Genomic DNA, 27,588 nt, shown 5'->3' with positions numbered 1-27,588 from the left:
GCCATCTAGTTATTATAATAAGCTTCACAGAGCTATTAGAGAAATAATATTTCCTGTCAAATATTCCATAATTAGAACTCTCTGCTAATTCAAGAGGACTTTTCTCTCAGTTGGTTTGAATGACAGAATTTTGAAACTTCACTCACCAATAACTGATATACAAAACTACCTTCTGTCATGCCAGTATCTTAAACCATGTGTATTAATTGAAAAAACAATTATTTCTTTGACTTCTTATGACCTGTTATAGAGGTATGACAAGGCCTCAGTTTGGGTCAATGTTTCATTATATATTTATGAAAAAAACTAAAAGAATATTTATGTCTAAAAAGTCTAAAAGCTTCCATTTCCAGATTACAGAAAACATTAAAAAGAATATTTTGTTGATATTTTAGACTTTGTGTTTTAAATGCTAAGACCATCCTTTGATGAGCTTCTGTAAAAAAAAAACAGGTTTATGTAAATGAGAGGTGCTAGCAAGAGAATCTGAAGGATTCATAAAATATATATATTCAAAATATGTGTCCTAAATGCCACCTGTACTGTCCCACTAGCATTTCTCAGACATAATGTGACTGTGATGAGGTTTTCTTTTGATGTATCTGCTTGTTGCTCAGACTAAGTACATTTAAACATATAATATTATACAAAAATATACCAAAAATAAATATTATAGAAAAATGATATTAACTAGTAGATATCCTGTGAGATGCAATGTGCTGAGAAGGCCCTCTGTTCCAAGTATCAGTCCCATGAGTCTTGCAATTCCCACCACCAATATCCACCGCCTTCGGTTAAATTACTTCTGAAATCTCATGCCAAAATCTATGTGGACTATAGAATATTCATCTCCATTACTGAAACTTGCTAATTGACAAACACTTTTCTAGTGAGACAGAGAAGATACAAGATATGAGACAAAAGCACTATATAACAAAGCAAAAGAAAGTATGGTGATGGAAGACCAAGCCCTCTATGAAGCTGAAAGTTAGATATTCAGATAGAAAAAGGCAAAAAGAATGGAGAATAAAAGTCAAGTCTAAAGAAAACACAAACATGTATTAGTGTTTCCTGTATACCCAATATGTTTATTAACATCCTTATTGTCATGCTCACAACAACCCTATGGGGTCACCGTTATCTATATCTTCCCCTTTTGGCAGAGGACAATACTTACTGATATTAACAGAGCTGATGAGGACAATGCCAAAGATTTCAACTCAAGTAATCTTGTTATTTTCTTCTATGGTTTACCACCTTCAGTTTAGATATGTAGCTCACAATGAGTACAGGGTTGAAAGAAATTTTGTAAGTACTTCAGTTAACACAAACAAAATTGGTGATATGCTGATATTCTTAGAATGTTCCTGGGAAACATTAGGTGCTCCAGGAACTTTCTTTTCAAGATTGGAAGATAAAGAAAATTCCTTCTGGCCCATCGCGATTGATGGATATCACAAAATATCATAGAAGTTCCAATAATTGTCCATGCATGAACAGGACTGGTTTGACATCTTATATATTGGCAAAAGTCTACAAACAAATAACCCATTTTGGAGCTTTTATACTTACTTTCATATAACATCAAAACATATTCTTAATGATATATGTAAATGGATGGGATTTGTGATAGGAAAAATCTCAAAGAATAAGTCATTAAGAAGGCATTCTGTTTGGCATTGCAATGGTTGACATGGATTTTGTGGCATAGATCCACTTCCATGTCAATAAGTAAGCCAGTCAATTTTTACTATGTAATACTGGGTGGGGAGAAGAGAAGCCTGTGAGTCAATGCTCTCTAAGAAGATACAAACACCAGAACATTTATATATAAAGTGTACATGTTTAGAGAGAGATCATATATATATGTGTGTATGTATGTGTGTCTTTGTCTTATTTAAGCATTAATGTATTTATTTATAGCAGTACCTGTGAATATAGATATATCATATTGGATACTTTATTAATAATATATAAAGCAGTTCATGGAAATTATAAAAAAAAAAAACCTAACCCAGACACAAAGTTAATATGATAGACATAGACATAAGGCTCAAACTCCATATATATGGGGGGAGAGGGAGAAGGAGGGGGAGGGGGAGAGGGAGAGGGGGGAGAGGGAGAGAGAGAGAGAGAGAGAAAGAGAGAGAGAGAGAGAGAGAGAGAGAGAGAGAGAGAGAGATTTTATTGACTTATGTTATTGTGGAGCCTGTTCATCTGATATCTGTAGAATGGGTTAGAACATTAAAAGCTCTTAGGAGCAATTTGTACAGTTCATGAGCAAGATTTTCCCCTTCGTATGATAAACCTTAATTTTGTTCTTAAGTCTTTCAAATGGTTGACTAGGATCCACTCACATTATCAAGGAAATACCCATTACTTAATGTCATGTCATTGTAGAAGTGAACCTTACTGTGAAATATATTCACACCAATATCTAAGATTTGTATTTGGTTTAATAACTATGTTGCATGCCTTAGCCAAAATGAAACATAATGCTAACTACTATAAGAAGCCTGGAGGAAGTTGCAAGAACTTAAAACTCAGTAACTCTTCATGGAAATAATCAAAACCTGGCCTACAATGTATTTGGATTGTAACAAAAAGAAATGTATAGAAAATTTAGAAGGAGAATATATCCAATTTGAGGTCTTAACATGTCCTTATTTTCAACTATGCACTTGACCCTTAAGTCTTTGTCTTATTTACAGCAATAATGTATTCATTTGCAGCAATAGCTGTAAACATGTCATAATGGGTCACTTATTAATAATATATAACTACAGTTCATGGAGACTTGAAAACTAACCTAGACACAAAGCTAATATACTAAAGATGAGACTCAAACTCAGTTGTGTCTAACGTCAAACTAATGCTTCCCCCAAAAAATCTGCTGTATCTGTTTAATCTTTGTAGAGCCAGAAATCCCTAGATGTCTATATTACTATTTGGATAACATTTACTTACCTTTTGTGTCTTAATGTTTGTTGCTGTTAGTGTTTGTTTCTTTTTCAATAAGAAAGCACTCTCGTTTAAAGGACTTAAGGCTCAATGCTTATACAAAGCAAGTACATTTGGCCAAGTCCATAGAGTGAAATTTATGTAAAAGTTGATCTAAAAAGAAGATTTCATGACAAATACTATTGGACTTTCCCTCCTGACATTTGTCTTAAACTGTTCTTATTATCATGAATTCAATGTCTCTATCAAAATGTGAGCTGTTTTGTTTTACTTTTTAGTTCAAACCAAGACCATTTCCTGACTCAGTTCTAGAAATTCTCCTTTTGGAATCCATCTTAAAATTACTCCTACTTCGAGCCAGGTGTGGTGGCGCACACCTTTAATCCTAGCACTCAGGAGGCGAGGCAGGTGGATCTCTGTGAGTTCGAGGCCAGCCTGGTCTACAAAGCGAGTCCAGGACAGCCAAGGCTACACAGAGAAACCCTGTCTCAAAACAAAACAAAATTACTGCTGCTTCACTAAAAAGGCAACAGTACTCATATTAACCATTCCTTTGTTAGTGTTCATTATCATTACCTAGAAGATTTCTTCAACAAAAGATGAATGGTAATACTTGTTTAAATCTAATAAATGTCACAAAAAGGAAGAGGTAAGATATCCATAATTAAGTCGGGTTCCCTATCAGGCTTTATAGCATTGAAGGAGTGCTTTATTTAAAGACCTTTTCTAATGGAAGGAAATACTTATACTGTTCTCCTATGGACTTGCATTGCTTTGAATATTAAAGAACATCATATTGCCTTTTATCCATTTTGAAAATATAATGATAATGATTTATCATCTTGTTACTTTTTATCATACTTTCTCTTTTTTAATGCTTGCAAGTACATTACCTCAAAGACATCATTATAGTTAAAAAACCAAGTGTAGTGGAACCATCAGTGCAGAATGAAATGAAATCTTAGGCTTTTATGCTCCCATACAATAGTCTTGTCAGAGACATAGTTGCCTTACAGAAGAGATAGTCTTCTTTTGTCAGAGACACAGGAAAGCTGGAGGCAGAGACAAGTAGGGTGAGTTACCAATTGTCTTACAATAGGAAGCCAAAATAAGAAATCCTAAATATGGAATGCAAGCACAATCAGGAGCTGAAGACGGTTGTCAGATGTAGGAGGTTCATGAACAGTTTAGTTCAATCAAATTTCCCTGAACACTTTTCCTGTGCTGGTATGTTTCTCCTGAAGCTATCTTTGAGACACTATCTGATTTCTGTCACTGTATTTGTGGTCCTGAACAAGATATTTAACCTTTGGCACTTTCCTTTTATTTTATTTTTATAAGCTCACACACATATATGTATATATGTATGTATATATGTATGTATATATGTAAATATATACTATATATTTACTTATAGCTTTCAGGCTGAATATACATATTTAAAATCTTGTAAAATATTAGCTAGTCCTCTTATGTAACTCTTAAAATAAGGGTGAAGCAGTAATGTCAGAGTCGGTTTTACAAAAATGCATATAACAATTTTTAAGACAATATTAAAATTGATATTTCAACAACTTCATATTCAGTAGTTGATCAACTACTGGTACAAAATTCTATATCAAAAAGAAATAAAGGCTGATTCAATAACGCTTAATTCACAGCCAATTCCTTAAAGGTTGTCCGTGAGCATTTTGGGAGACCTGGTGGCACTCAGAAGAAGGACAGCAGGCTACCAAGAAGAGACTTGATACCCTATGAGCATATACAGGGGGAGGAGGTCCCCCTCAGTCACAGTCATAGGGGAGGGGAGTAAGGGAGAAATGGGAGGGAGGGAGGAATGGGAGGATACAAGGGATGGGATAACCATTCAGATGTAACAAGAATAAATTAATAATAAAAAATTTAAAAATGTCTTTATTTGAAAATATGCATTGTAGTAAACATCTTTGTTGAAATTATGGCTACATTGTTGATTCATTCTAAAAAAATAAAACAAAATATCATTAGTTTTAAATTTAAAAAAATTCTATATCAAAAGTCTACTGAATGATAAAAAGAAAATCATCCATGAAATGAATACCAAGAGAGTGGATATTTATAAAACAGAAAATAAAAGTGGATATAATTTTCCCAAAATAAAAAATAATGCTATAGTTAACCTACTTTTACTTTAAATATTAAATTTTATTTGAGCTGTTCATATCATTCATGGTGCTTCTCTCCTCTTCCTCCTCTTTCCCTTCTTTCTCCTCATATTTCTTCTCCTCCTTCTCCTCATCCTCCTTTTTTCCCCCCTTTTAGCTTTGACCTCGTAGCCATTGGTGGTATCTCTGTTGTCTTAATCTTTGACCGATCACCTTTCCTGTCTGAAAAGAGAACACTCTGGTTGCCCTGGAATCAGTTTATTGTAGTGGAGAAAGTAGTCATGCAGAGAATTGTAGCAGATACACCATCCTGTGATATTTCCAACTTCATCAGCCCAAACCCTATTGTTCTTCCTTCACCACTCACATCATTTGGAGGATCCTGTCCAGAAAGGGGAACTATTGTTCCTGAGCTGCAGGTGGGTATATTGGGCTTCACATGTATAATCATTAGGATGTATAGACATTAGGATGTTTGACAGTGTGTTATGGTTAATTCTTTCTCTATCATTTCTCTTATCCCTATGATAATGGTTTCTTCATTTTTCAAAATAATCATTAGAATGAAGTCTTTCTAGTACATTAGGGCACTATCTGTGGCCATGAAATAACAAGGTAAACTAGCTATCAAGAGACATGCTCAACTTTGACCTAATTAACATGGTACCCTAAAAAACATGGTGAGTTGGCTTGATAGTGATAACAGACTAATCAATGATCTTGGACTGTTTGTGGTTCTGTAATTGAAGCTGCTTAAATGTCTATTTTTTTTCCATTGTGTAGGTTGTATATACTGTCATCATTCATGAAAGTTATTCTTGTTTAGCTGTATTTAGTAAAGGTAGTTTTCAATCCATGAATGAATGTGTTTTATACAACGTTGTTTCTAAGAATTTGAACTTTACAGTTAGTTTAGCATTCTTGAGAATTCTTCTTTAATGAACATTCATTATTAAACCACTCTGGCAGCCATAGCATCATTCATAGATAACATTATAGAAACACTTTTATGATATTTAAAAGTTGATGCCACACAGATAGACTTATAAAACTTACAAATCCAAAAATAAGGAATTGTACACCTAAAAAAGCTTAATGTACACTTCAGGATTGAATTGACTTTGCTTCCAATACAACAGCCCCCAAAGCTCTCAGTATTCCTCACTGAGGAACACCTCACACAAAAATAACTCTATCTGGAAAAAGCAAAACTGTTGCTTATATTGGCTATTCTAACACTTTTCCTTAGGAAATAAGAAGAAAACTTGAAAGTAATGAATGTATATAATTGTTACACTAAGTCTTGCAGTGATGTCACTAGAGACACTAGGTCTTTGTTTAACACAAAAGTTTTCAAACCTAGAACTATTTATTTCCTTACATAAATTAAACACTAAGGTAATGAATATGTTATTATTGACCAGTTACGATCTAAAAAAGTAGCCAATGGACAAGTTTAATATAAAACATTTAGTTTAGAGAAGAAAATACTAGACAAAGAGTACAGAAGCCAGGCTAGAGTGACTCAGCAGCTAAGTACACTTTCTATTCTTGCTAAGGATCCAAGTCTGATTCCTAGCATGCATATTTGGTAATTTACAACTTCATATAACTCCAGCTTCGTAGGATCAGATGCCCTATTCTGGCGTCCATGGACACCTGCATGCATATGCACATGTTCATACATAGACACACACAGACACATCTCATTAAAAATAGAATGACTTTTTGTAAAGAGTATAGAAGAGAGATTAGTTCTTTGGAAATGGCAAAACTAACCCAAACCTGGAAAATTATGTGGTCCTTTGCATTTAGCAATCAGTTCTGTGGACCACATTGCATGTAAGTAAGAAGAAGCTGAAGGAGAAAAAAATAACAATAAAACAGGAGACAAAAATAATAATAAAACAGGACATGAAAATATTTACACACTCTATGCCACGTTAAATATACTGAATAAAATGGCCTCTTCAGCTATTTTGTTTTGAAAAATGAAAACCATGGAATACAAGATCAGTTTAGTTACCAGTTTTTGACATTTAGCTCCATCTGTAGTAATAAACAAATAAGTAATAGCAATTAATTAACAAAGCCAAATGGCATTTTCACTCTGAAACCAATGTTTACTACAAGATTTACAGAGGAATTAGTGGGAATTATTTTCTTTTCGGTCATTGCTGCCAAATTGGAGAAACTTATACTCAGCCATTTGTACATCCAGTCAAAAAGAAAAATGTGAGAAAATTATGATTAAAAATTTGACCTCTAGCTCCAAAGTAAACAAACTTGATGGCTTCAGTAAAGATTAATTCTGGGGATACCACAATCTTTGTCATTAAATATCACTTTATGCTTGTAAATATCAATATCTGCTTTTGCAATCCTTCCTCTTAGAAAGCCCAGCCTAAATAAGCAATGGATTTGAGATGTGTGACATCACACCCAAGAAGGGTTTGTATATGTATTTATAAGAAAGAAAACCCCTTAACAGAGCCTAGAACACTGAATTGCTTGACATTCAGCAGTGTGATCTTTCCCAACTCTTGCTAAGTAATTTTTGGAACACTGTTGAAAGAATAAAATTGTTCTTTACAGTCATTCCTGGCAGCAGAAGATGAGAGCAATCTGTAGTGTTGGCTGTATTTCTCGTTCTCATTCAGATTTGATAGAAAATTCAAAACTTTCAGTCACCCAGACTCATAAAAATCTGCGAACACATGGCTTGACATCAGTAGATCCCAGTATTCACTTTTCTTTAGTCTGTTTCTTTAACAACAAAGCGTGTGTTAGCTTCCTCTACCTGTCACCACTGGAGAGCTAATTTTTGTTGTTTTGGTGTGTGTGTGTGTGTGTGTGTGTGTGTGTGTGTGTGTGTTTCAATTTTAGGTTGTACAAGAGGAAATCCCCATTCCTTCCAGCTTTGTGAGGCTGAGTTACCTGAGCAGCCGAACACCTGGGTATAAAACTTTGCTACGGATCATTTTGACACATTCAACGATTCCCGTGGGCATGATTAAAGTACACCTCACAGTAGCTGTGGAAGGGCGACTCACACAGAAGTGGTTTCCTGCTGCAATTAATCTTGTCTACACATTTGCTTGGAACAAGACAGACATCTATGGACAGAAGGTTTGGGGCCTGGCAGAAGCTTTGGGTATGTTGAAGTATTTCTATTTAAACAGCAGTATTATGCTTACAAAACAGAAAATGCTAAATGTGTATCAATTTGAATTTGGAATATTTATTGATTTTTCTTCCAGTTAAGGAATATAAGATTTTCTTTTTAATGTAAATGCCCACTTTGGACCTGCTTAGAATTTCACTGTGACATGCATTTGCGTAAATGTATTTTGGTTTTGTGATTGCAGCATACCAGAGGAATCATACAATATCTAACTTGTAACTGTCTCCATAGCTGAATGTTGCCTTCTAACTGTGACCTTTGGTGTGGAGTTATATGGGCCTTTTTTTTTTTTTTTTTTTTTTTTTTTTTTTTTTTTGTTTTTTTTTTTTTTTTACATTTCTACCATCATTTTACTTAAAACTACAAGACTCTATTTTATACGCATCTTTACGTATCATTTATGTTTGGATGGTTAGACTCCATCAACTTATTACATTAATAGTATGTTAAGAAAAAACAGCACCCAGATTTCCTATTTCTTTTATTTTCCGTAATCTTGAGACAGAAATCTAAGGACAGATTAGAAATTGAATCTCTGGAGGAGCTGGTTTCACATCCTTCCTTGGAAAGGTTTGCTGTGATACAACTCCAGGTAGTTAAGAAATATTTCTTAGACTATAGTGTGTATCAAATTCTTCTCCTTTTCCAGGGGACAATGAAAGCTCTGGTGTCTTTCTCTGACTAGTTAAGATTCATATATCTGGGTAATGATATAATCTATAATCTATGTTGGACTTTATTAGAATACAAGGAATGGGAAGTTTAGAGGACCACCGTCCCTCTTCAGCAAGATTTCACTGCTTCCTCACTAGGGGTTGGATCTTACCTACTAGTGAGCTTTCCCTTAGACAGCAATACTAACTACTCTCCTTTCTCTCAGGTCTTCATCTACCAGTCTGCTGACTTACTTTATCTTGCATTCAGCTTCCTGTTGAAAGAATATCATACTATGTCTGCAGTATATTACGTGCAGTAGAAAAAACTCCTGTAACCCAGAATTCTACCATGAGGCCAACTGCCACTAAGGCCACTGGCCAGGCAGCACTCAGTCTTTCTTGAGTGTAGCAGTTATAGGAACATTCTAGAGCCAGACTCCTTCTGTAGGTTCAGATTATCTTCCTGGTGAGGAGCCACCTGTCTCTAAGCTCTCTCTGATCTCTGTGTCGTCATTCTCTCCCTTGTTCCTATTAGATGAGAAGGCCTGCCAGTGCTGTCCAGTTCTGCCCAGTGCTGCCCAGTGCTGCTCAGTTCCTCCCAGTGCTTCCCAGTGTTGCCCACTGCTGCCCAGTGCTTCTCAGTGCTGGCCAGTGCCTCCCAGTGCTGCCCAGTTTCTCCCAGTGCTGCCCAGTGTTGCCCGGTGTTGCCCAGTGCTTCTCAGTGCTGTCCAGTGCCTCCCAGTGCTACCCAGTTCATCCCAGTGTTTCGCACTTCCTCCCAGTGCTGTCTGATGCCTCCTAGTGCTTCTCAGTGTCTCCCAGTGCTGCCCAGTGCCTCCCAGTGCTGCCCAGTGCCTCCCAGTGCTTCTCAGTGCCTCCCAGTGCTGCCCAGTGCTGCTAGTCAGATAACTTCTCACACCTTGTTTTTCCTTTAGTTTTGCCAACACTTTCATGCAAGCTTTTTACAGTAATCATTGCCTGATTCTTTTTGTCACTCTGACTGATAAATACTCAAAGCCCCATAATCTTTAACCCCCCAACACTTAGCCTATACTGCGTGATTTGCTAGGCAGAAGAAGCCAAAATTTCTACATTTATCTATAGCTCTTTATCTTCACATTCTTTAGGAACTTCCCTTAGACCTCTGCTGTATTTAGAGATTAGTTTAGTTGTTGGTGTTGCCATTGATTATTATTTTCTTCAGCTGTAATGTGCACAAATTTATCCAATATTCAATGGAGAGCTAACCACTATAATTTCTATTATTTCTTCGAACGATTTATATACATGAAACTGAACCGATTTTAAAAAAATAACATCTTTGTCATGACATTATTTATTTATTTATTTATTTTTATTAATATCTTTTTATTAATTTATTCATATTACATCTCAATTGTTATTCCATCCCTTGTATCCTCCCATTCCTCCCTCTCTCCCGTTTACCCCTTACTCCTCTCCTTTATGACTGTGACTGAGAGGGACCTCTTCCCCCTGTATATGTTCATAGGGTATCAAATCTCTTCTTGGTAGCCTGTAATCCTTCCTCTGAGGGCCACTAGGTCTCCCCATCAAGGAGGCATACTCAAATATGGTGCACTCGAGTGCATATGAAAGTCAGCAAGACATAATTTATATACCACAAAAGTCTTACCTACATTTCAGTAGGCACTTAGCACAATTCAAAATATTATGTAACCATCCCCTAATGTCTAACTCCAGAACATTTTTGTCATTACCACACAAAGCCCCTCCACACATAGTAGCAGTTACTCTTCACACCTCTCTTTTTCCCTTGGACCTGAAATCTATTAATCTCCTTTCTACCTTTCTATATTTCCTTAATTTGTATATTTCAAACCAACAGCACCATATCGTAAGTGGTCTTTTGAGTTTAGCTTATTTTAATTGGCATAACATTGCCAATGCTCATCTATGTAATCACATATAGCTGTATTTTCACTTTGTGCCTGAATAATATTCTAATACATGCATATACTACAAGTTTGCCCATTTATCTACTCAAGGACATTTGCACTGTTTTCTGGAGGTTTTTTGTTTCTTTTTGTCTTGTTTTGGTTTTTGTTTTGTCTGTTTTGAGTAGTGGTCCCATAAACATTTGTATACAGATCTTTATTTCAATACTTGATTTTAATTATTTTGCATATATACCAATATTTTTGGACAGCATGGTAATACCATGTTTAAGTTACTGAGAAACCACCAAACTATTTCCCTCAGTGATAGCACAATTTGTTTGTATGTGTACATGTGTTCACTGGTATAGATGTGTACAAATGCATGTGAAGGCCAGAGGTTGATGTTAAATGTCTTCCTCAATTGCTCCCTGTCTATCTTTTTCCATATATATATATATATATATATATATATATATATATATATATATATATATATATATATATATCATTCAACCTAGAACTCACTGATCTTGCTAGTCTGGCTATCCAGGAAGCCCCATATCTGCATTGCCATTATAGCACCAGGCTTTTATGTAAGGTTAGAGGATTGAACTCAGGTCCTCATACTTGCACAGTAAGCATTTTACTGACAAAAGTACCACTCTAGGTTCTGACTGTACCATTTTGTCAACCTCATTTTACACATGAATTGCATCTCTTATTTTTAGATATCATCTTAACTAAATATTCTAAACTCTCCCTCTTTATTCTAGCAAATCATCTTCACTGAGGTAACCACAAATACATTTATCTATAATTACGGAAACATGTAAATCACATATATAAGCAAAAAATTAATATGTGCTCTTTAGTGTTCACTTCTCTATTCCTAGTGTTCACCTATGTGTATCATTATGACTATAAAATAACATCAATTAATATGCCATATGGGAGGTTTTGAAATGAGGAAAAGGAAGGGAGAACTATTGTAAATATAATCTCAATTTTTTTAAAGTAAAATAATGTAAAAATATGTTACTAGTTCTTCTGAAAGGCTAGTGATAATAAGAAAGCAAATAAGAAAAGCAAAAGATAACAAAATCCTTTAGAAATATTCAAAGTGCAAATCAAAACAATGTTTTTTATTCATGGAAGGTTAAATTTTTAGTGTAGAAAAAGAAAATTGGCAAAGCTCCCAAATAAAAGACCAAAATAATCATGCAAATAGTACCTACGCTGAAATATAGATTATTTGCCTTGTAGGCAATACCTCAGTTAGCCATGATTTAAGGGACTGTTGGCTAAACAGACTGTATTTACTACATATCCTTTATCTCCATCTCCCTCTTTTAGCTTGAGAAAAGAAACAAGTGATTGTTTATTTTTAATAGTCACCACATTTTAGCACATTTTTAAAGTATTTAGTTTAGAAAAGGGTGAATAAATAACCAGGTCCTGTATTTTTATTAAAGGAAAACTCTATTGTGTTGTATTTATATATTAATCTATAATATATGTTAACATATGTGTATAACTTAAATAAATTAAGGACTTATACTAGCCTATAATTTGTGTTTTCTTTTTCTTACAATAATTTTAATATGTTTTAATTAAAATATAATTAGATTACTTTTCCTATTTTTTTTACTATTTCTAGTCCCTCCCAGCTACTTTCTCTCAAACTTCTCCCATGAGCAATAAAGCAATACATATACATGCATACAAATAAATACAATTTACTAAGTCCATTTTTGTTGTTTGCATATACATGGCTTCGGAGATGACCACTCTGCATTGGGAAGCCAGTAGTGGGGGCTCGTCCCTGGGATAGATTAATTCTCCTCCCATCCTAGAGACTAACCCCCAAAGAATACAACAAAATGCTCAAGTGATTGCATGGAAGCATTGGTATTAAATGTGTGATCATTGGGATGATATACTCACATCTATAATATGCTCTGCACAAACATTTTCTTGTGCACAAGGCAATATTTCATTATTAGTGTATAGATATGAGTGGAAATAGACAAAGTTTTTCATGAAGTTGTAACAACAGTGTTATATATGGCATTGCCCAGACTACTTTTAAATTCAGAAATCTTAATATAGTTATTTGGTAACATAAATAACTAACCTTCTCTAAAATGTCCACCTGTCACCTCTGGGTATGTTATAGTGCATGCTAAAAGAATTAAGATTACAAACAAACTTTAATTCGCCGATTAGCTTTGAATTCATGAGTAAAGAGTGGCTTATTTTGTCTAGGCCCCACATTATCAGAAAGGCCTCAAAAGTGAAAAAAGGGAGGCCAATGTAGAGATCAGAGTTATAGGAAGATACAAGTATGTAACAATGACACAGAGAGACACATACATAGTTCTGGTTTTGAAGAAGAGGCATGAGAACTGCAAAACAAGGCATAGGAGTGGCCACTAAGAAGCTGGACAACAAATATAGGATCTACCCTTAGAGCCTGTGGATGTTAGCTCAGTTCTGCTAACACTTTGGATTTTGTTCACCAAGACCCATCTGAGACTCATAACTTCTTCAACTGTAAGATGACAAACTTATTTTCTTTGAATCCTTTCAGTGTGTGACACTTTTTTATAGCCACAATAGAAAACTACTATCAGACTTAGCCATCATTCATAATGTTCTACTTACAGCAAAGATTTTGATTAAGACTATGGCCAAAAAGGACTTAACTCTTGTTCCTTCTCATACCAATTAACTGTCAATCTCTGGGCCAGCTATTTCAGGATGATGGAGTAAGACAAGTGCAAATTTAAAGAGACTGAATTTGAAGTGATAGAAAATACCTAGGTTGAAATGTCGCTTAGTTTGAAATGTGGCAAACTTCCTTCCCATGTAGCTTAGCGGTGGGGATTTGGAATGGTATCTAAGGACCAGAAAGTCACAAAAGAAGAATAAAGTTTTGAAAGACAACTGAAATGCAAATAAGGAGTGTTTAACATCCTAGGCTATGCCATCATTTTCTGCAATGAAACAGTCTTTCCAACTGGGATAATACAAGAGTGAACAAATTACCAATAGGAGTTATGTGGACTCCTCACTGAAAAAAAAAGTATGGGTGACAGCTGATAAGACTGATTAATCCAAGGACACTACTGATCAAGTGGAAGGAGAGTAAAACTCACCCTAATGCTCACTACAAAAGCCACAATCACTAGTTCATCCAGCTTAAAGATTTTGTTGTCTGATTCATAGACAAGACTGTCCTGCTGAAAACTGCATGTGAGCATTTGAAATGATTGGGCCTTAGTGCTTCATTCCTTAGCTCTAAATAAAGTATAATGTCTGGAAATCATTGTATTTTATTTAGCTTCTTTCTAAGCTCTATGGCTTACAAAACAACATTAAAAACTCACTACTGTTAAGTTCATAGTGCTGTTAAAATTCTAGAGATGGCATATTTAATTTGACAAACTGGCTTGTTCAGGGCCTCTGATCTGCATCCATTATGTGAATTTTGTCAAAATAATTCCCTATGTCCGCCTGTGTCTGCATATATTATCAATGTATAATAATGCATTCTGCCTGGTCTTCATTTTAATTAAATTAAATTGCAGCAGTTTAGAGTCCTGGAAGTTCAGAAAATCACCCATCCGCCTTTAGTAGCACTGCTATAAACAATCCTATTTTTCTTCAAGGTTATTGGCAACAATGATTGCATAATTATTTAGTACAGTAGTTTGGCAAGAAAGAGTGGTGTTTCTGCAAGAACTAGACTTCCTAAAGGTTCACAATGCATAGGAGTCTGTCTAAATTGTGTTAGGGAGAAACAGGGGAACATTAATAGTAATAGGTGCTAAGCTATGGCTGCTTTGAGCACACAAAACATTCCTGAAAATGACGCTTTAGTGTTCATAAATTTTCCTTCAGTAAAACCTAAGCGAGCTGGGCAGCCACGAGAACAGAACCCACTGAATATTTTAATAATAAATGGGGAGTGCTTTACAATTTGCAAGGTGCTTTCACACACATTATTTCATTTTAATCCATATAGTATTCCTGCTTGGTAGGCATGGCACAATTAATGAGATCTCCAATATCCAGAGGAAGAAACTGAGGTTCAGAAAGAGCCTAAAAGCTTGTACTGAGCAGAAATTCCAACTCAGATCTCCCAGCCTGCCTGTCTTTTCCTGCTGTCACTCTTGACCCAGTGAGGGAAGAGCCCACCTTAACAAGCACCCAATTCTCTGCCCCAGTGGCTTTCTGTCAGGAAATCTAGCAGAGATAATAATCTTTCATCATTTCTTTCCACTCATGAATTCATAATTGTTAACTGAGATCAGAACTGCACTAGACTGTCAACTTTATAGGCACAGTGTCTAGGGTATAAGTTTTTTAAGGAACAATTACATGCTTGCAACCTAAAAGCAAAGTATGAAAAGAAAATCAGAAAAATCACTACTAATAAATGTTAAGTGTCTGCAAAACCAAGCATTTTACCAGCTTCTCAGCTGTTATTCAGTATTCAAACTTAAATATAAAATGTGTGGTGTGGAATGTAAACTGTGTCGATTTTAATATGTGTTAGAATCTCTAAAGTAAGAGAACCTAGGACTTCTCAGTGCTTTTTAATTACCTTATACTTTGGTAAGTGAGTATTATGTGTCTGTTTCAGTCTGGTCAAACTCATAGGTAGATTGTAAAACTCACTTCATGACTAAAACAGCACTTTTGGAATAATAGAGCATAACTTAGTGGAGAATAATAGAACAAAAGTGACCATAATAGAATAGAAAGTATCAAAATATGATACTATAAGAGAATAAATATTGCAAAGAAACACTTTCTCTCTCTCTCTCTCTCTCTCTCTCTCTCTCTCTCTCTCTCTCTCTCTCTCTCTCTCTCTCTCTCTCTCTCTGTGTGTGTGTGTGTGTGTGTGTGTGTGTGTGTGTGTGTGTGTGTGTATGTGTGTGTTGGCATATATATTGTGGGTCACAATCAACAAACTCTTAGGGCATTTGGGAATAAAAATTCAAAAGTCAAACTCTAAGCAAGACCTCAAGTAAATGTGTTCTATTATAAATTGACTTGACCATGGTGTTTCCTCACAGTAATAGAACAGTAATTAAGACATGGGGTTACCATGTTTTGTGACTAAAGTTAATGGGAAACCACAACAGCCCTATCTAGCCAGAATGGCAAAGAACCCAAACCCTTCTGGAGTGTAGGTATAGGTTTCTCCTCTAGGAAAAGAGGAGACCTGCTGAAGTACTTGCGGTTGGAGGGACTATGTAAAGGGTAGTAGAGGGACATAGTTATGAATACAAGCTAAGACCATGTAACTAATTGCAAAAAAATGTGAGTTGTAATTGGTATAATTATTTGTGTCTTATTTTGTTAAGTGTGTGTGTGTGTGTGTGTGTGTGTGTGTGTGTGTGTGTAAAGTTTAAAAATTTTAAAGTCATTTGTCAGATAAGGTCTTAGAGACAAAAATGTCATAATTTATTAGAAAATACAACGTACTGATTAAGTCAGCATTTATGACTCTTCTTGCCCTCTACCCCCTTCTAACTCATCTTAAGATACTATAGTCCTTCAAGATTAGGTGAGAAAATAATTTACCCTTCAAAACTAGGTGCTATTGAGAGTAAAATGATATTTCTTTTTTTTACAATATTGCATCACTTTTAACAAACTGCATTTTTAAAAGCCCATTTCCAAGTTGAGTCTCTCTCTTAAAATTCCTACTCAGACAAAAGTGTCTAAACAATGTTAAAGGATAAGAATCTTTTGTCTTAATTTTTACTAGGTAAGGTAGAGAATGATTTGAGTACTTTATTTATTTTTGATGCACTGGAGAGAAAGTGGATCCAGTCTATCTGACCTTTAAATTTCATAAAAGTACCAAGTATCAAAGTATTCAACACATGCTATTCTTTCTACCTAAAATGGCTTTCCCTATGCAGACAATTACCTCCAACTCAAGAGACACCAACTTAGAATTTCATGATGGTGCAGTGGCATCAAAACTATGTGCATTAGGTAAGAGCCATACTTTGAATTTTGATCTTTTCCCTGGCTAGCGATACACAGTACTACATTCTCTGGTGTTGCTGGGAAGCAGCAGATAACTGTAGTTCCCAGTCAATCACTCAGTTACAAGAGTACATAACTGGTGTTATACAGTGTTGCTAAGTTATGATGTACAGAAAGTTAGCGTATTAGATGCATTTTTGCTCCAAATATTTTCACCTTGCACACAAGACCATTCTTAGTCAAGGTGATTCTATATAGTAGTCCCTCTCCTCTTATCTGCAGTTTCACTTTTCTTGGTTTCAGTTACCCAGTGAACTGAAGTCTGAAAATATTAAATTAAAACTTCTATAAATAAATACTCCATGCGGTTTTAGACTGCATGCCATTCTGAGCAGCATAATGATATCTCTCACTGTTCCATCTTGCCGAGACAAGAATAATTTCAGGCCAGTCAGATGGCTCGGCTACTAAACTGCTTGATATGCAAGCCTGATGACCTGAGCTCCATCCTTAGAACCCGTGAACAGGTAAAAGAAGAGAACTGACTCCACAAACTTGTCTTCTGACCTCCATGTGTTCATTGTGGCACACACACACACACACACACACACACACACACACACACACACGTGTGACATGCATACATAGCAATAATATTTTCAAAACCAAGAAAATAATCATCTCCTTGTCCAGCATATCCATACTGTATATACTAATGGCCTATTAGTGTCACATAGTAGAGTCTGTTATCAGATCAACTGCCATGCTATTGGAGCACTTGTGTTCAATTAACACTTAATTTACTTAATGACTCCAAAGCACAAGAATAGTGGTGTGAAACAGACACCGCAGCATGAAACATGGAAGGATAGATTAACTGTGACTACTGTGTGACAATGCTGCAGGGCACATAGACAAAAATACCCTCATAAAGGTTTGATGCTATCCACAATTTCAGGCATCTAGTAAGAGGTCTTAGGATATGTTCCCCCACATTCTCCAAGGAGAAAGTAGTGTTATAATTCACCTGGTAATCCTTTCCTCTTTGTCTCCTCCATCCAACATAAATTCTCTTGTCAGAATCACTATCAATATTATGTATTTTCTACTTGTAGCATTTACCAAAACATATGTAAGTTTGTATGTTCTATTTATTTTTCTTTCATATTTTTCTTTCACTAAAATATAAGCTGTTCCAGAAGGAATTCTCTTTTATTCATTCTCATATCCCCAGTGTCCCATACAGTGCCTGTCAACAGAAGGTACTCAATAAATATTGCATATTTGTTGAATGATTGAACAAACAAGTAAATAAAGTCAGAAGTGACCCCTTAGCCTTTCCTGTGTAGTGGAGTGATGCGGCTCCACAGTAAGAGCACACAAAGGCACTCCCAAATATGTTTATGATCCCAGAATGTTCCTTTGGTCTTTATGCAACTAGACATGAACAAGGCATCCACAAAACAATCTTACAATATTAGGTTTCCGTATACAGGACACATTATGAAACAGTTGAATAGCTCCTAGATGCCTTTTATTTTTCTTCTTCTACCTGTCTAACTATATATCTCCTCATATCATCTTGCATAACCGTTTTTTTTTTTTTTTTTTTTTTTTTTTTTGGTGTGAATAGATAAGAGTATATATAGTACCACTCAAGTCAAGTCCAGTGACAGGCTAAAAAGATATCATTATCAGGTTGAATTTAATTTAGGACAACGGTGATGGTTCAATATTGGGGAATCTATTGCTGTAACTCATTATCTTAGAAGACTAAAGTAGAAAACAATATGACTATTTCCACAAATGCTGAAAAGAAACTCAATAAAAACTCACCACCTGATGGAGACATTCTTAATAAATTAGAAATTATAGATAAACAAAGAATTTCATGCCATCAGGCAGTGTGTCAAATCAAGGAACCTCTTAGGTCATGCTATGATAAATTACTAGAGAATAGGAAAAGATTCAACTATGAGAGCAGATACTTGTTTATAATAGATAACATTTTATCAGCATAGTTTTGGGCTGTAGTTATGGTCTTCATTTGGTTCTCTGAGTATTTTGTTTACTGTCATTTTCTGATTTTGCATTAGTATAATTTTAATGGAAATATATTGTTATATTAACTTACTTCTTTTGGAGAAAAATACTTCATTTTTTTAGTTATTCTTTAAATACCGTCAAATTATTTCTGGAAATATGTGAGTTCATGAAGGAAACACATAAATCTTTCCACTGACTATGAGACCACTTTTAATTATATATTACTTTCATAAATGCAAGCATTATGAATTCTGGAGCCTTAGCCTGAAGCTATTGAAAAATCATCTGCTTAATCTTGTCATATTTCACATATCAGCTTCATTGCATTGTATCTTTACCTTGGCTACTTAATGTCAATCCCTTGTTCTAACCATTATAGATGAATGCTGTAGTCATTAGGCTGGATGTCAGGGACAGTGTGGCCCCTCTTCCTTCTAATAGTTGACATGTGGTAAAATTGATGTTGTCCATATAAGTAGAGGGAACATTAAGAGGGTTTTGGTTTTTTGGTTTTTGGTTTTGTTTATTCATTTGTTTGTTTGATTGATTGTTTCTCATGTCTCAGAGAAAACAAGCAGGTCTTTCTCATATGGTCTTCTTTATAAGACAATATAAGATTTGAAGGAAAACTAACAATGAAGTCAGAGATGTGCTCCTGTGATCAGAAGACCCAGCCTTCTGCAATAAGGAGCATGTGTGTCATGACAACCAGTGACTGGTGCTTACCGAATATTCACTTATTGTCTCTGCAAGAATGTGGGGCAAAGAAGACAGAAAGACAGAACTCTAGAGGGAATTATGGGTGTCACAAAGGAGGGTACTGAATGGCTCAAACAAAGTATTCATCCATATTGACTCTTTCCCAACTGTCTTTTCAACATATTTGCACCAGCATGGAGCCTTGTTCCAATCCCTGTGAAGCATAACTCATGACTTTTTGCCTGCCTATCCCTGCTCACTGCCAGTCTAAACCACTTCTACAGTCCTTCTGAAATACTGTTGAATTTTTGTTTTCTTTCTTATTATACTAGTTTTCCTAGGTCTACTCCAGAGTGCCAGAGGCTGAATCTGTGACTTATACAGTACTGTATTAATGATCAAATGCTATAGGAAACAGTCCAGAAACTGGACATGGTCCACTCTGCTTACTTACCATGGCAGCTGTCACAGTATTGAGCAGAATGTTGTGTCAAAGCTTAGCATTTTTAGCACTGGAACCAATATAAACCCCCTTTCCCTATATTTAATTATACAAAAGACTAGGGCTTTAGTGCATTGCAGTATGCTTCCATAAGAAGTTGAAGATTGGGCTGCTGTTGTATTTGCCAGTCCCCTTGCATTTTGAGAGCAGTTCAGCAGCATGGAGTGAAACTTTTCCTTCTCAGAAGCCAATTGTAAGTTCCAGGATTATGCAAAAGTGGGCTGCTGTCAGAAAGAAACCTTGCCTTGTTACTCTGAGCAAGGAGTCGTGCACAGAAATACACCAACACACAACCATTCTCATTAAAGTCAGTTGGAATTTTGGACAAGTTTTAAGTATAAATTATAACTTTATTAGCTCATAGAGCTTTCTCAGGAGAAAGTAAATCTAATAAAAATTAGAGGGACCTTATTAAGTGGCTGCTTTGTTGCTATTTGCTGTGACTGGGGAGAGAAAAAGTAACATAATTGTGGGGTTTGCAGCCAATGCACTTTTTTGTTGTGGACTAGAGAGCAATTCAGAGAGCAGATAGGAGGAGGTGAAAAGAGTATGCATGTCTCATTACCATTACATTGAGAACTGTTTAATTGATGCTTTATGTAAGCGTTTCCTGGTGCCGAGTTAGGATGATCTTTAACTGTTACTGAGAGGGGAAAAGCAGGCTCCACACCATAATCAGAGGTCACCAAGGCACACTGCTTATTTGCAAAACTGTACAATCACCTTCCGGAGAAGGGATTGTAGGGGCGCTTACCAAGCTTAGAATGTACAGAAGGCAGATCCCATAATTGCCAGGCATACTGTGGGGAATGCGATGATGGCTTTAAAGGAACTTGCAATTATTATTGTTGTGATTATTTATTAATCAAGACTTTTAAACGTTGGCAAGAGAAGCAGAAATCATGTCATTCTGTACACCAACATGGTCTTTAATGTGTTCTCTAACCACCTGAGATGTATTGTACTATTTGCCTGGTTAGTTAGATCCTAAATTTGAACTACCAAATACTATGTAAAAGGAGTGCAATTTTGAAACATATGGTGCTAATGCTAAGGGAGGGGGGAGTGAAAAGAAGTATTTAATACATATGTCTTTAATTCAGAAGTATTATTTGGATACTAGATTTGGTGCACAAATTTTGTGTATATGTGCACTTTTCTAGAAAGACTGTCTATGATATTGTTCACAAGATTCACAAGTAAATACTTCATAACCCATAATAGCATAAGAAGCGATTCTAAAGCCCCTCTTCCAACCTGTGTGCCAATGAAGAGCCCAGTTCCCAAAGATGAAGAAGGATTTGCCTGAGACTCCAAAGCTACTTAACAGCAGATCTGAAAGTCAATGTTTTTCCTTTCTTGGTCTAAAAATCAACTTTTTGGGTTGTTTTAGCCAGTAGAAGGGCTATGATGAAGTATCAAGAAGATCGTAGGAAACATTAAGTGGTGTTCCATTTGCAACCAGAGATTACCTTTCAGATTTCTTTTAGCTAAGAGATCCTATTCACACCCATATTCATAAAGAACAGCATTATACAGATAACCCTAAAATACTTTCCATTTAAAGGTTATGCCCATTTAATGATCAGTAATTGCCATTGCCCACTGATTTCGGCTAATAATATTGCTTGGTTGAGACTAAAATTTAAAAATGACTTTGTAGAAATGGGGAGGTGTTTCAATACATAAAGTGTCTGTTGTTTGTGCATGGGGACCTGAATTCAAGCCACAAAAGCCATGTAAAAACCAAGTGTAGTGGCATGAATTTGTAATCCCAGAATTGAAAGGGCAACAAAAAGAAGATCACTGGATGATCTAGTCAGCCAGTCTAGCTGAACAGATGAGCTTTTGGTCGCTGAGAGACCATTCTCACCATCAAAAAAGGTGGGGCCAGCATTAGAGCTCAGTTGGTAATGCTGCTTGTAGCCAAGGCCAATGGCCTGAGTTAGATCACAGCAAATCCCATGGTGGAAAGGAGAGATGATTCCCAGATGTTGTCCTCTAATATCTATATGTACACATTAATTAATTAACTAACTAATTAATTAATGAAAAATTAATTTAAAAATAATAAATTGGAGAGCTACTGATAAAGGCACACTGGTTATAAACCTCTGGACTCCACACATACGCTAACACACACCAGCATGTATACACACCAAACCAAAAAAATTAGTTCCCACAAGTCTTAACCAGCTGATGGCTGATAGAACTACAGCAACACCAGAAATAGTTATATCAGAAATGGTTATATAATTTGTGAGGCCAAGTGAAACAAAAATTAAAATACATATTTCCTTCCCTAAAAAGTATTAAGGGTTTCAAAAACAATAGCAGCAAACTTAGTATCAACTGTTGGGTCCTTCTAATAATAAGCCACACCCAGTGAGGACTGTTGTTGTTTCCTACTGCTTAGCATTGTTGGACTGAAAGGCCAAAAGCAATGTAACCTGCAACTTCAGATTGGTCATGCATTTATAAACTTAGAGATTAGTAATCTCATAATCTTAAGGGTGTTTTGACTTATCTGCATATGGATTTATATATACATATACAAGCAAATCAAGTTAATTATTTTCCTGACCAGATAGTAATGCTAGTAACCAAGACTAGTGTGCTTTCATTTTTAACTCATTATGCTGCCATTGTTTTAAATACCTGTTTTCATTACCAGTTTTCATAACCAAATAGCAAAGGAGAAACTGAGCTGTCCAAAGACATATAAAGATCTGATAGAGGCTGCTACTAGAAAGTGGTATTAGAAGACAGACCAATTGGGTCTATTTTAAGCTGCCAGAGAGGCAAATCACCTTTGGGGTGTGCAGTGTAATGAGCCAGTATTCTCAGGCTTCAAATATTTTGAGGACAGAAAGTATTTTGTAATTTACAAGGCAGAAATCTGGGGTTCTAACAGGTAAGCAGGTTCACCAACTGAGAAAATGGCTATGACTTGGAATGTTTGGGCTATACATATTTTAGTAGGGCAAAGACATCCATGGTACGACATTCTGTACTTCCCATTTTAGTGGCATACTTGGGTTCTGCGTTTAATGCACAACATCTGTGCTTCATAAGAGTTGAAGCCAAATGCTTGGGTGATATCCCATTGGTATTCTGTATGCAGAAATGAAAACATAATATGTCCAAAGTAGAATTTACAGTTGCAGTACTCTAAGCAAACTCAGGCCTCTCAGTAACGTAAAGATTGTTAATAAAGAAAATATATGAATTGATTAAATCAATTTTATTAGTTTCATATGTATTCAAGTGTTGCATAAGTGGTTCTGTACTCCAAAGCCCACTTCTTGAAAGCATTTTGTACTCTAGAGAAGGGGAAAACCACCCTTCTCCTGTACTTCTCCTATAAAAGTACTGAAAGGATTTACACTGTAGGCACTTCATTCTCAGAGAGCTTCTATCTTCACGTTTACAGGGAAGAATTTAATCAGAAAGCCCTGAATGAAGTTGAATGCTCAAATGCATATAGTACTTATCTATGACAGCATCCATTCACTTAATGCTCCACATATTGACCCAGTCTTCACTAAATGGTCATTTTGGAGTAACCAACGTCATTCTAAGCACAGTTCTATACCATGCCAGGCAAAAGGCATTGATGTGAAAGTTCACCCCCAAACCAGAAATCAATAGCAAAAACAATAATCACAGGATTATCCACCAGTATGAACATGAAGTAAATATTTTTGCAATTCTCAATATGCTATTAACTCTTCTTTTGCAGTGTCTGTCGGATATGAATATGAGATGTGCCCTGAATTTATTCTTTGGGAACAAAGGACAGTCATTTTGCAGGGCTTTGAGATGGATGCATCTAACCTAGGAGGCTGGTCCTTGAATAAGCATCATATTTTTAATCCTCAAAGTGGTGAGCTACTTTTAAAACTTGTATTAACACCTGTTTCCTAAGACTGTTTAGTACCCATTTGTTGTTGGAAGCTTTGTCAAGTATAAGAGAAAAATCACCTAAAATAATGCCACTTAGAGATATCCAAGTTAATACATTTGCTTGTGGATACTATAACTTGGTGTCGAATTTGTTTTAGTGTTTCAGAATCAGAACACTCCTATCTGTTATCACCTCTTAGTTTGTAATTGAAGCCTTGAGTAAATAAGGAAATCAATCATGAGAAATGATCACATGTATGCCCTGAGTTCACACTGATTTTTCTACTCTGGTCATGACAGCTTCATTCAAATTCCCCCACTTGCTCTTGCATCCCACTTGGAAACTGATCCTTAGGATTTCCCTTCAGACTCCCTACAAATACTTTCTGCTTGTAACTTTTTAACCACAAAATATTATGTTGCTTTTTGTCTAAAGAGGCAGTTTCTAAACGAACCTGGACAAGTACATATACTTCAGGTTGCATTTCCAGAAGACAAAAATGAGCATAGTTTTAGTTCAGTCATCCTATTCAGACTACCTTTATGGAATAAATATGACTTTCTTTTGTATGGAAAAGAACTCCATTTTATAATTCTGCCCATTATCTTATTTCATTTGTACATGTAGTGAAAGACAGCTACACAGAAATTTGGATGCGCAAAGATAACCAGAGTTGCTCCACCTATAGAATTGCAAAAACTGTCCTTGTCCCAGTATGAGACACAAGTTAACAAATCCATTGCTGTATGTTATGAATGTACCTCTTCCTTCCCTCTTGCAGGAAGATGCTACGTTCCATTTCAAAAAAAAATTTACAGCAAAGCGTCGAGCACAGACATAAAATGTCAACTTTTTTTTTCAGTTGTCAAAAGGAGAGCCACAGTTTTCAGAGTACAAAAACGAAAGGGCAGATGCCACTTATTAAATTATTAGGGTTTTTTTTTGTTTTGATTTGAAAGAGTTTGACATTTTAAGCAGCCGTTTCTTTTCCACTCACTTTTATTGGCATATATGGATTGTCTCTTTCAAACGCCTGTCATTGACATTAAACACAAAGTGGGAAATGACCTCAATGGAACCAGCCCCCAGCTGTGTGCTCCCAGTCTTGTATCTTCTTATCATTTGCTTCATATAAACTTTGAAACAGAGGGGAGCTATTCAGAAAACTGGCCTTGGGAACCACACACTCCTTACATTCCTAATTCATCCATAATTACTTTTTAGGTAATTAGGTATGAAGCTACTTTTGAGAATTTTGAACTGCTTTATTGAAGTATAATTTATACACCATAAAACTTAAGCCATTTTAAGTGCACACTTAAATGATTCTTAGTAAATTTGTACTTGTGCTGTGATCACCAAAACCCACATATGGAATATTTTATCACAACAAAAATATATCATGCATTACCAGAAGCCTCACTAAACCTGCTTTCTGTTTCTACCTTCCTGATCATTTTATTACAAGAAGGAATTTTTACTCTTTTGGATAATTTCTCCCCCTACCTCAAGGGACATTTGTACATTTACCATTTCATTTGCGGAGGCATTGTGCTTCTCACCAAAAACTGGTCCCACTTGTCAGGAAATAGATCTGAAGCCAGCTCTGCCAATGCCTTTCAGCTTGACCTTGCATACAAATGCCTGTCTTATGATGTTCTGAAGTCAAAATCCCACCCACAAAAGCACTTTTAGAAGCTAGAATGATAAATGCAAGGGAGCAATGTTGAGAACATGGGAGCACAGACTTAGAAAGCAATTCTTTTCCCCCCTTAGGTCAGATGGTCTTTTCTGCCTGATTAAGGCAGGAACAATGTCTTTGCAAATTCCCCTACTCCACTCTGTCATGAAAAAGCCTAACTCTTTAGGCACCCAGCCTTTTTGATCTGAGACAGATAGTAGATTAGAAACAAGAATCTATCTTCCTCCAATTTCCTCTCAGTGGTTAAAAAGACACCTATAATTAGATTGGATGTCTGCTGCCATTCTATTCTCAGTTTTTCTCTGGCTCCCAAATCATTATGCAGTGGGTAGTTTCCAGTAGGCACTGTATTCAGACCATTTGTCATTTCAGGTACCACAATTATATTTACCTGACAATTAACCATTGCTTGTGGAGAAATGTTTCTAAATACTGAACCTGATATAAATAAACAGTTTCTACTTTTATTGTGACAAAAACACTACAAATGCATGGTTTTCAACATTGCTACCTCCAAATGCACCCCTTGATGATTGCAGAGGGTGCACAGTCATTCCTTTTAATTCTTTAAAATTATTATACATTACAGAGATTATCATATTTTTCTAACATACTCTAGTGTTTCCTAAGAGTTATTTGTTAAAAAACGTATTAGAGCAATCCAGGGTACTAATTATACATTGTTACCTATCAGAAATAGCAAATTTTCCTAGCCCTGCAGATGGGCCAGTAGTTTGTCAACAAATAGTTTTACTGGGAGAAGTAAACTGCCATTGATCACACTGGCATATCTCCCAGTTTGTGTTTATATTTTCTCAGTCAAGTAGTAAGAGAAATATGTATTATGTCCCTTCTTGGTCATAAGTCTGAAAAACGGTTTCTTCTTTGAAATCAGCATAAAGCACCACCCACTGGCTTCCAAGGGGAATTTTATTTTAAACTTGTTTATAAGCTTCAGAAGAACTTTTGAGCAAGGTAGCAGAAAGGTAGGAACAGTATGTTTTTAAAATGTGCTTACCTTATTACAGTGCAAACTTGGCTCTTTATAGCAGAGAAAGGGAAAACTTGTTGGGGGGCAGGTATCATATTCAGTGAGATTTTATTGTTGACTATAAATAAGACACCCAATCTTTAAGACGAAGTCAGCCTTTGTATAAATAATGTGTGTTGTCCCATTTCAAAACAAGCATGTATGGCAGAATAAACTGGGAAGAAGCGGCAGTAATTGATCAATATTTCCAGAAACATAAACAAAATATTTTCAGAGCAACCTTTTGCAGAGGAATTGGTGTTAAATCATTGTTGCTAGATGGTATGGCCTGGTTCTGTGTAATGGAAGGTTAAACAGATTCTTGAAACAACAAAAACACCCTTCAAAATGATCTATTTTTCCAGGGCAATACAAAAGGGGTTTGCCCATTTTTGTTTTGATTGCTTCAGCTTTAAACAGAAATGGTAATTTCAGTACATGGGCACTTTAGTACCTTGCATGAAAGCAAGACATCAATTGTAAAGATGTAATCAGAAAGTACATTGCCTTATGTTTTATTTCCTTTAATCATTCTTCTTTTTTGATGGAGTACTGGGCTTTCTAATCGAAAAGGGGAGTTGTGGAATTGCAGGCTTAGAAGAATGGGTTAGAATAGCCATCTTTAGTTTCTAAATTGCCAGGAGCCTGGTAATAACATGTCGTTTTGAGGGCAGTTGTTAACTATACCATTATATTGATATAAAAAATGGAGATCTACCTGTGAAAATAGATGTTAATAGCAAATCTGGTATTTCCAAGCTAATAATTGCAAAGATTTTTGAATAGTATGCCCTATCGTGAGTTGCTGAAGTACTGACAAGATAAACAG

At 35.7% G+C, this 27,588-nt stretch overlaps 1 protein-coding gene across 3 annotated transcripts in view; it reads left to right on the top strand.

The window, feature by feature from the left end:
• The window catches only part of Tenm1 (teneurin transmembrane protein 1), an 873,613-nt gene that overhangs the window by 738,538 nt on the left and 107,487 nt on the right, over positions 1-27,588 (top strand). For all 3 annotated transcript variants that reach the window (XM_051141408.1, XM_051141407.1, XM_051141405.1), the window contains 3 exons: positions 5,263-5,524; positions 7,992-8,259; positions 23,863-24,006. In XM_051141408.1, the coding sequence (XP_050997365.1) occupies positions 5,263-5,524; positions 7,992-8,259; positions 23,863-24,006 (674 nt within the window). The remainder of the gene's footprint in view (positions 1-5,262; positions 5,525-7,991; positions 8,260-23,862; positions 24,007-27,588) is intronic.

The sequence above is a fragment of the Acomys russatus genome, chromosome X (assembly GCF_903995435.1).
Source record: "Acomys russatus chromosome X, mAcoRus1.1, whole genome shotgun sequence".
NCBI classification, from domain to species: domain Eukaryota; kingdom Metazoa; phylum Chordata; class Mammalia; order Rodentia; family Muridae; genus Acomys; species Acomys russatus.
This window is presented reverse-complemented; position numbering and strand designations above follow the sequence as displayed.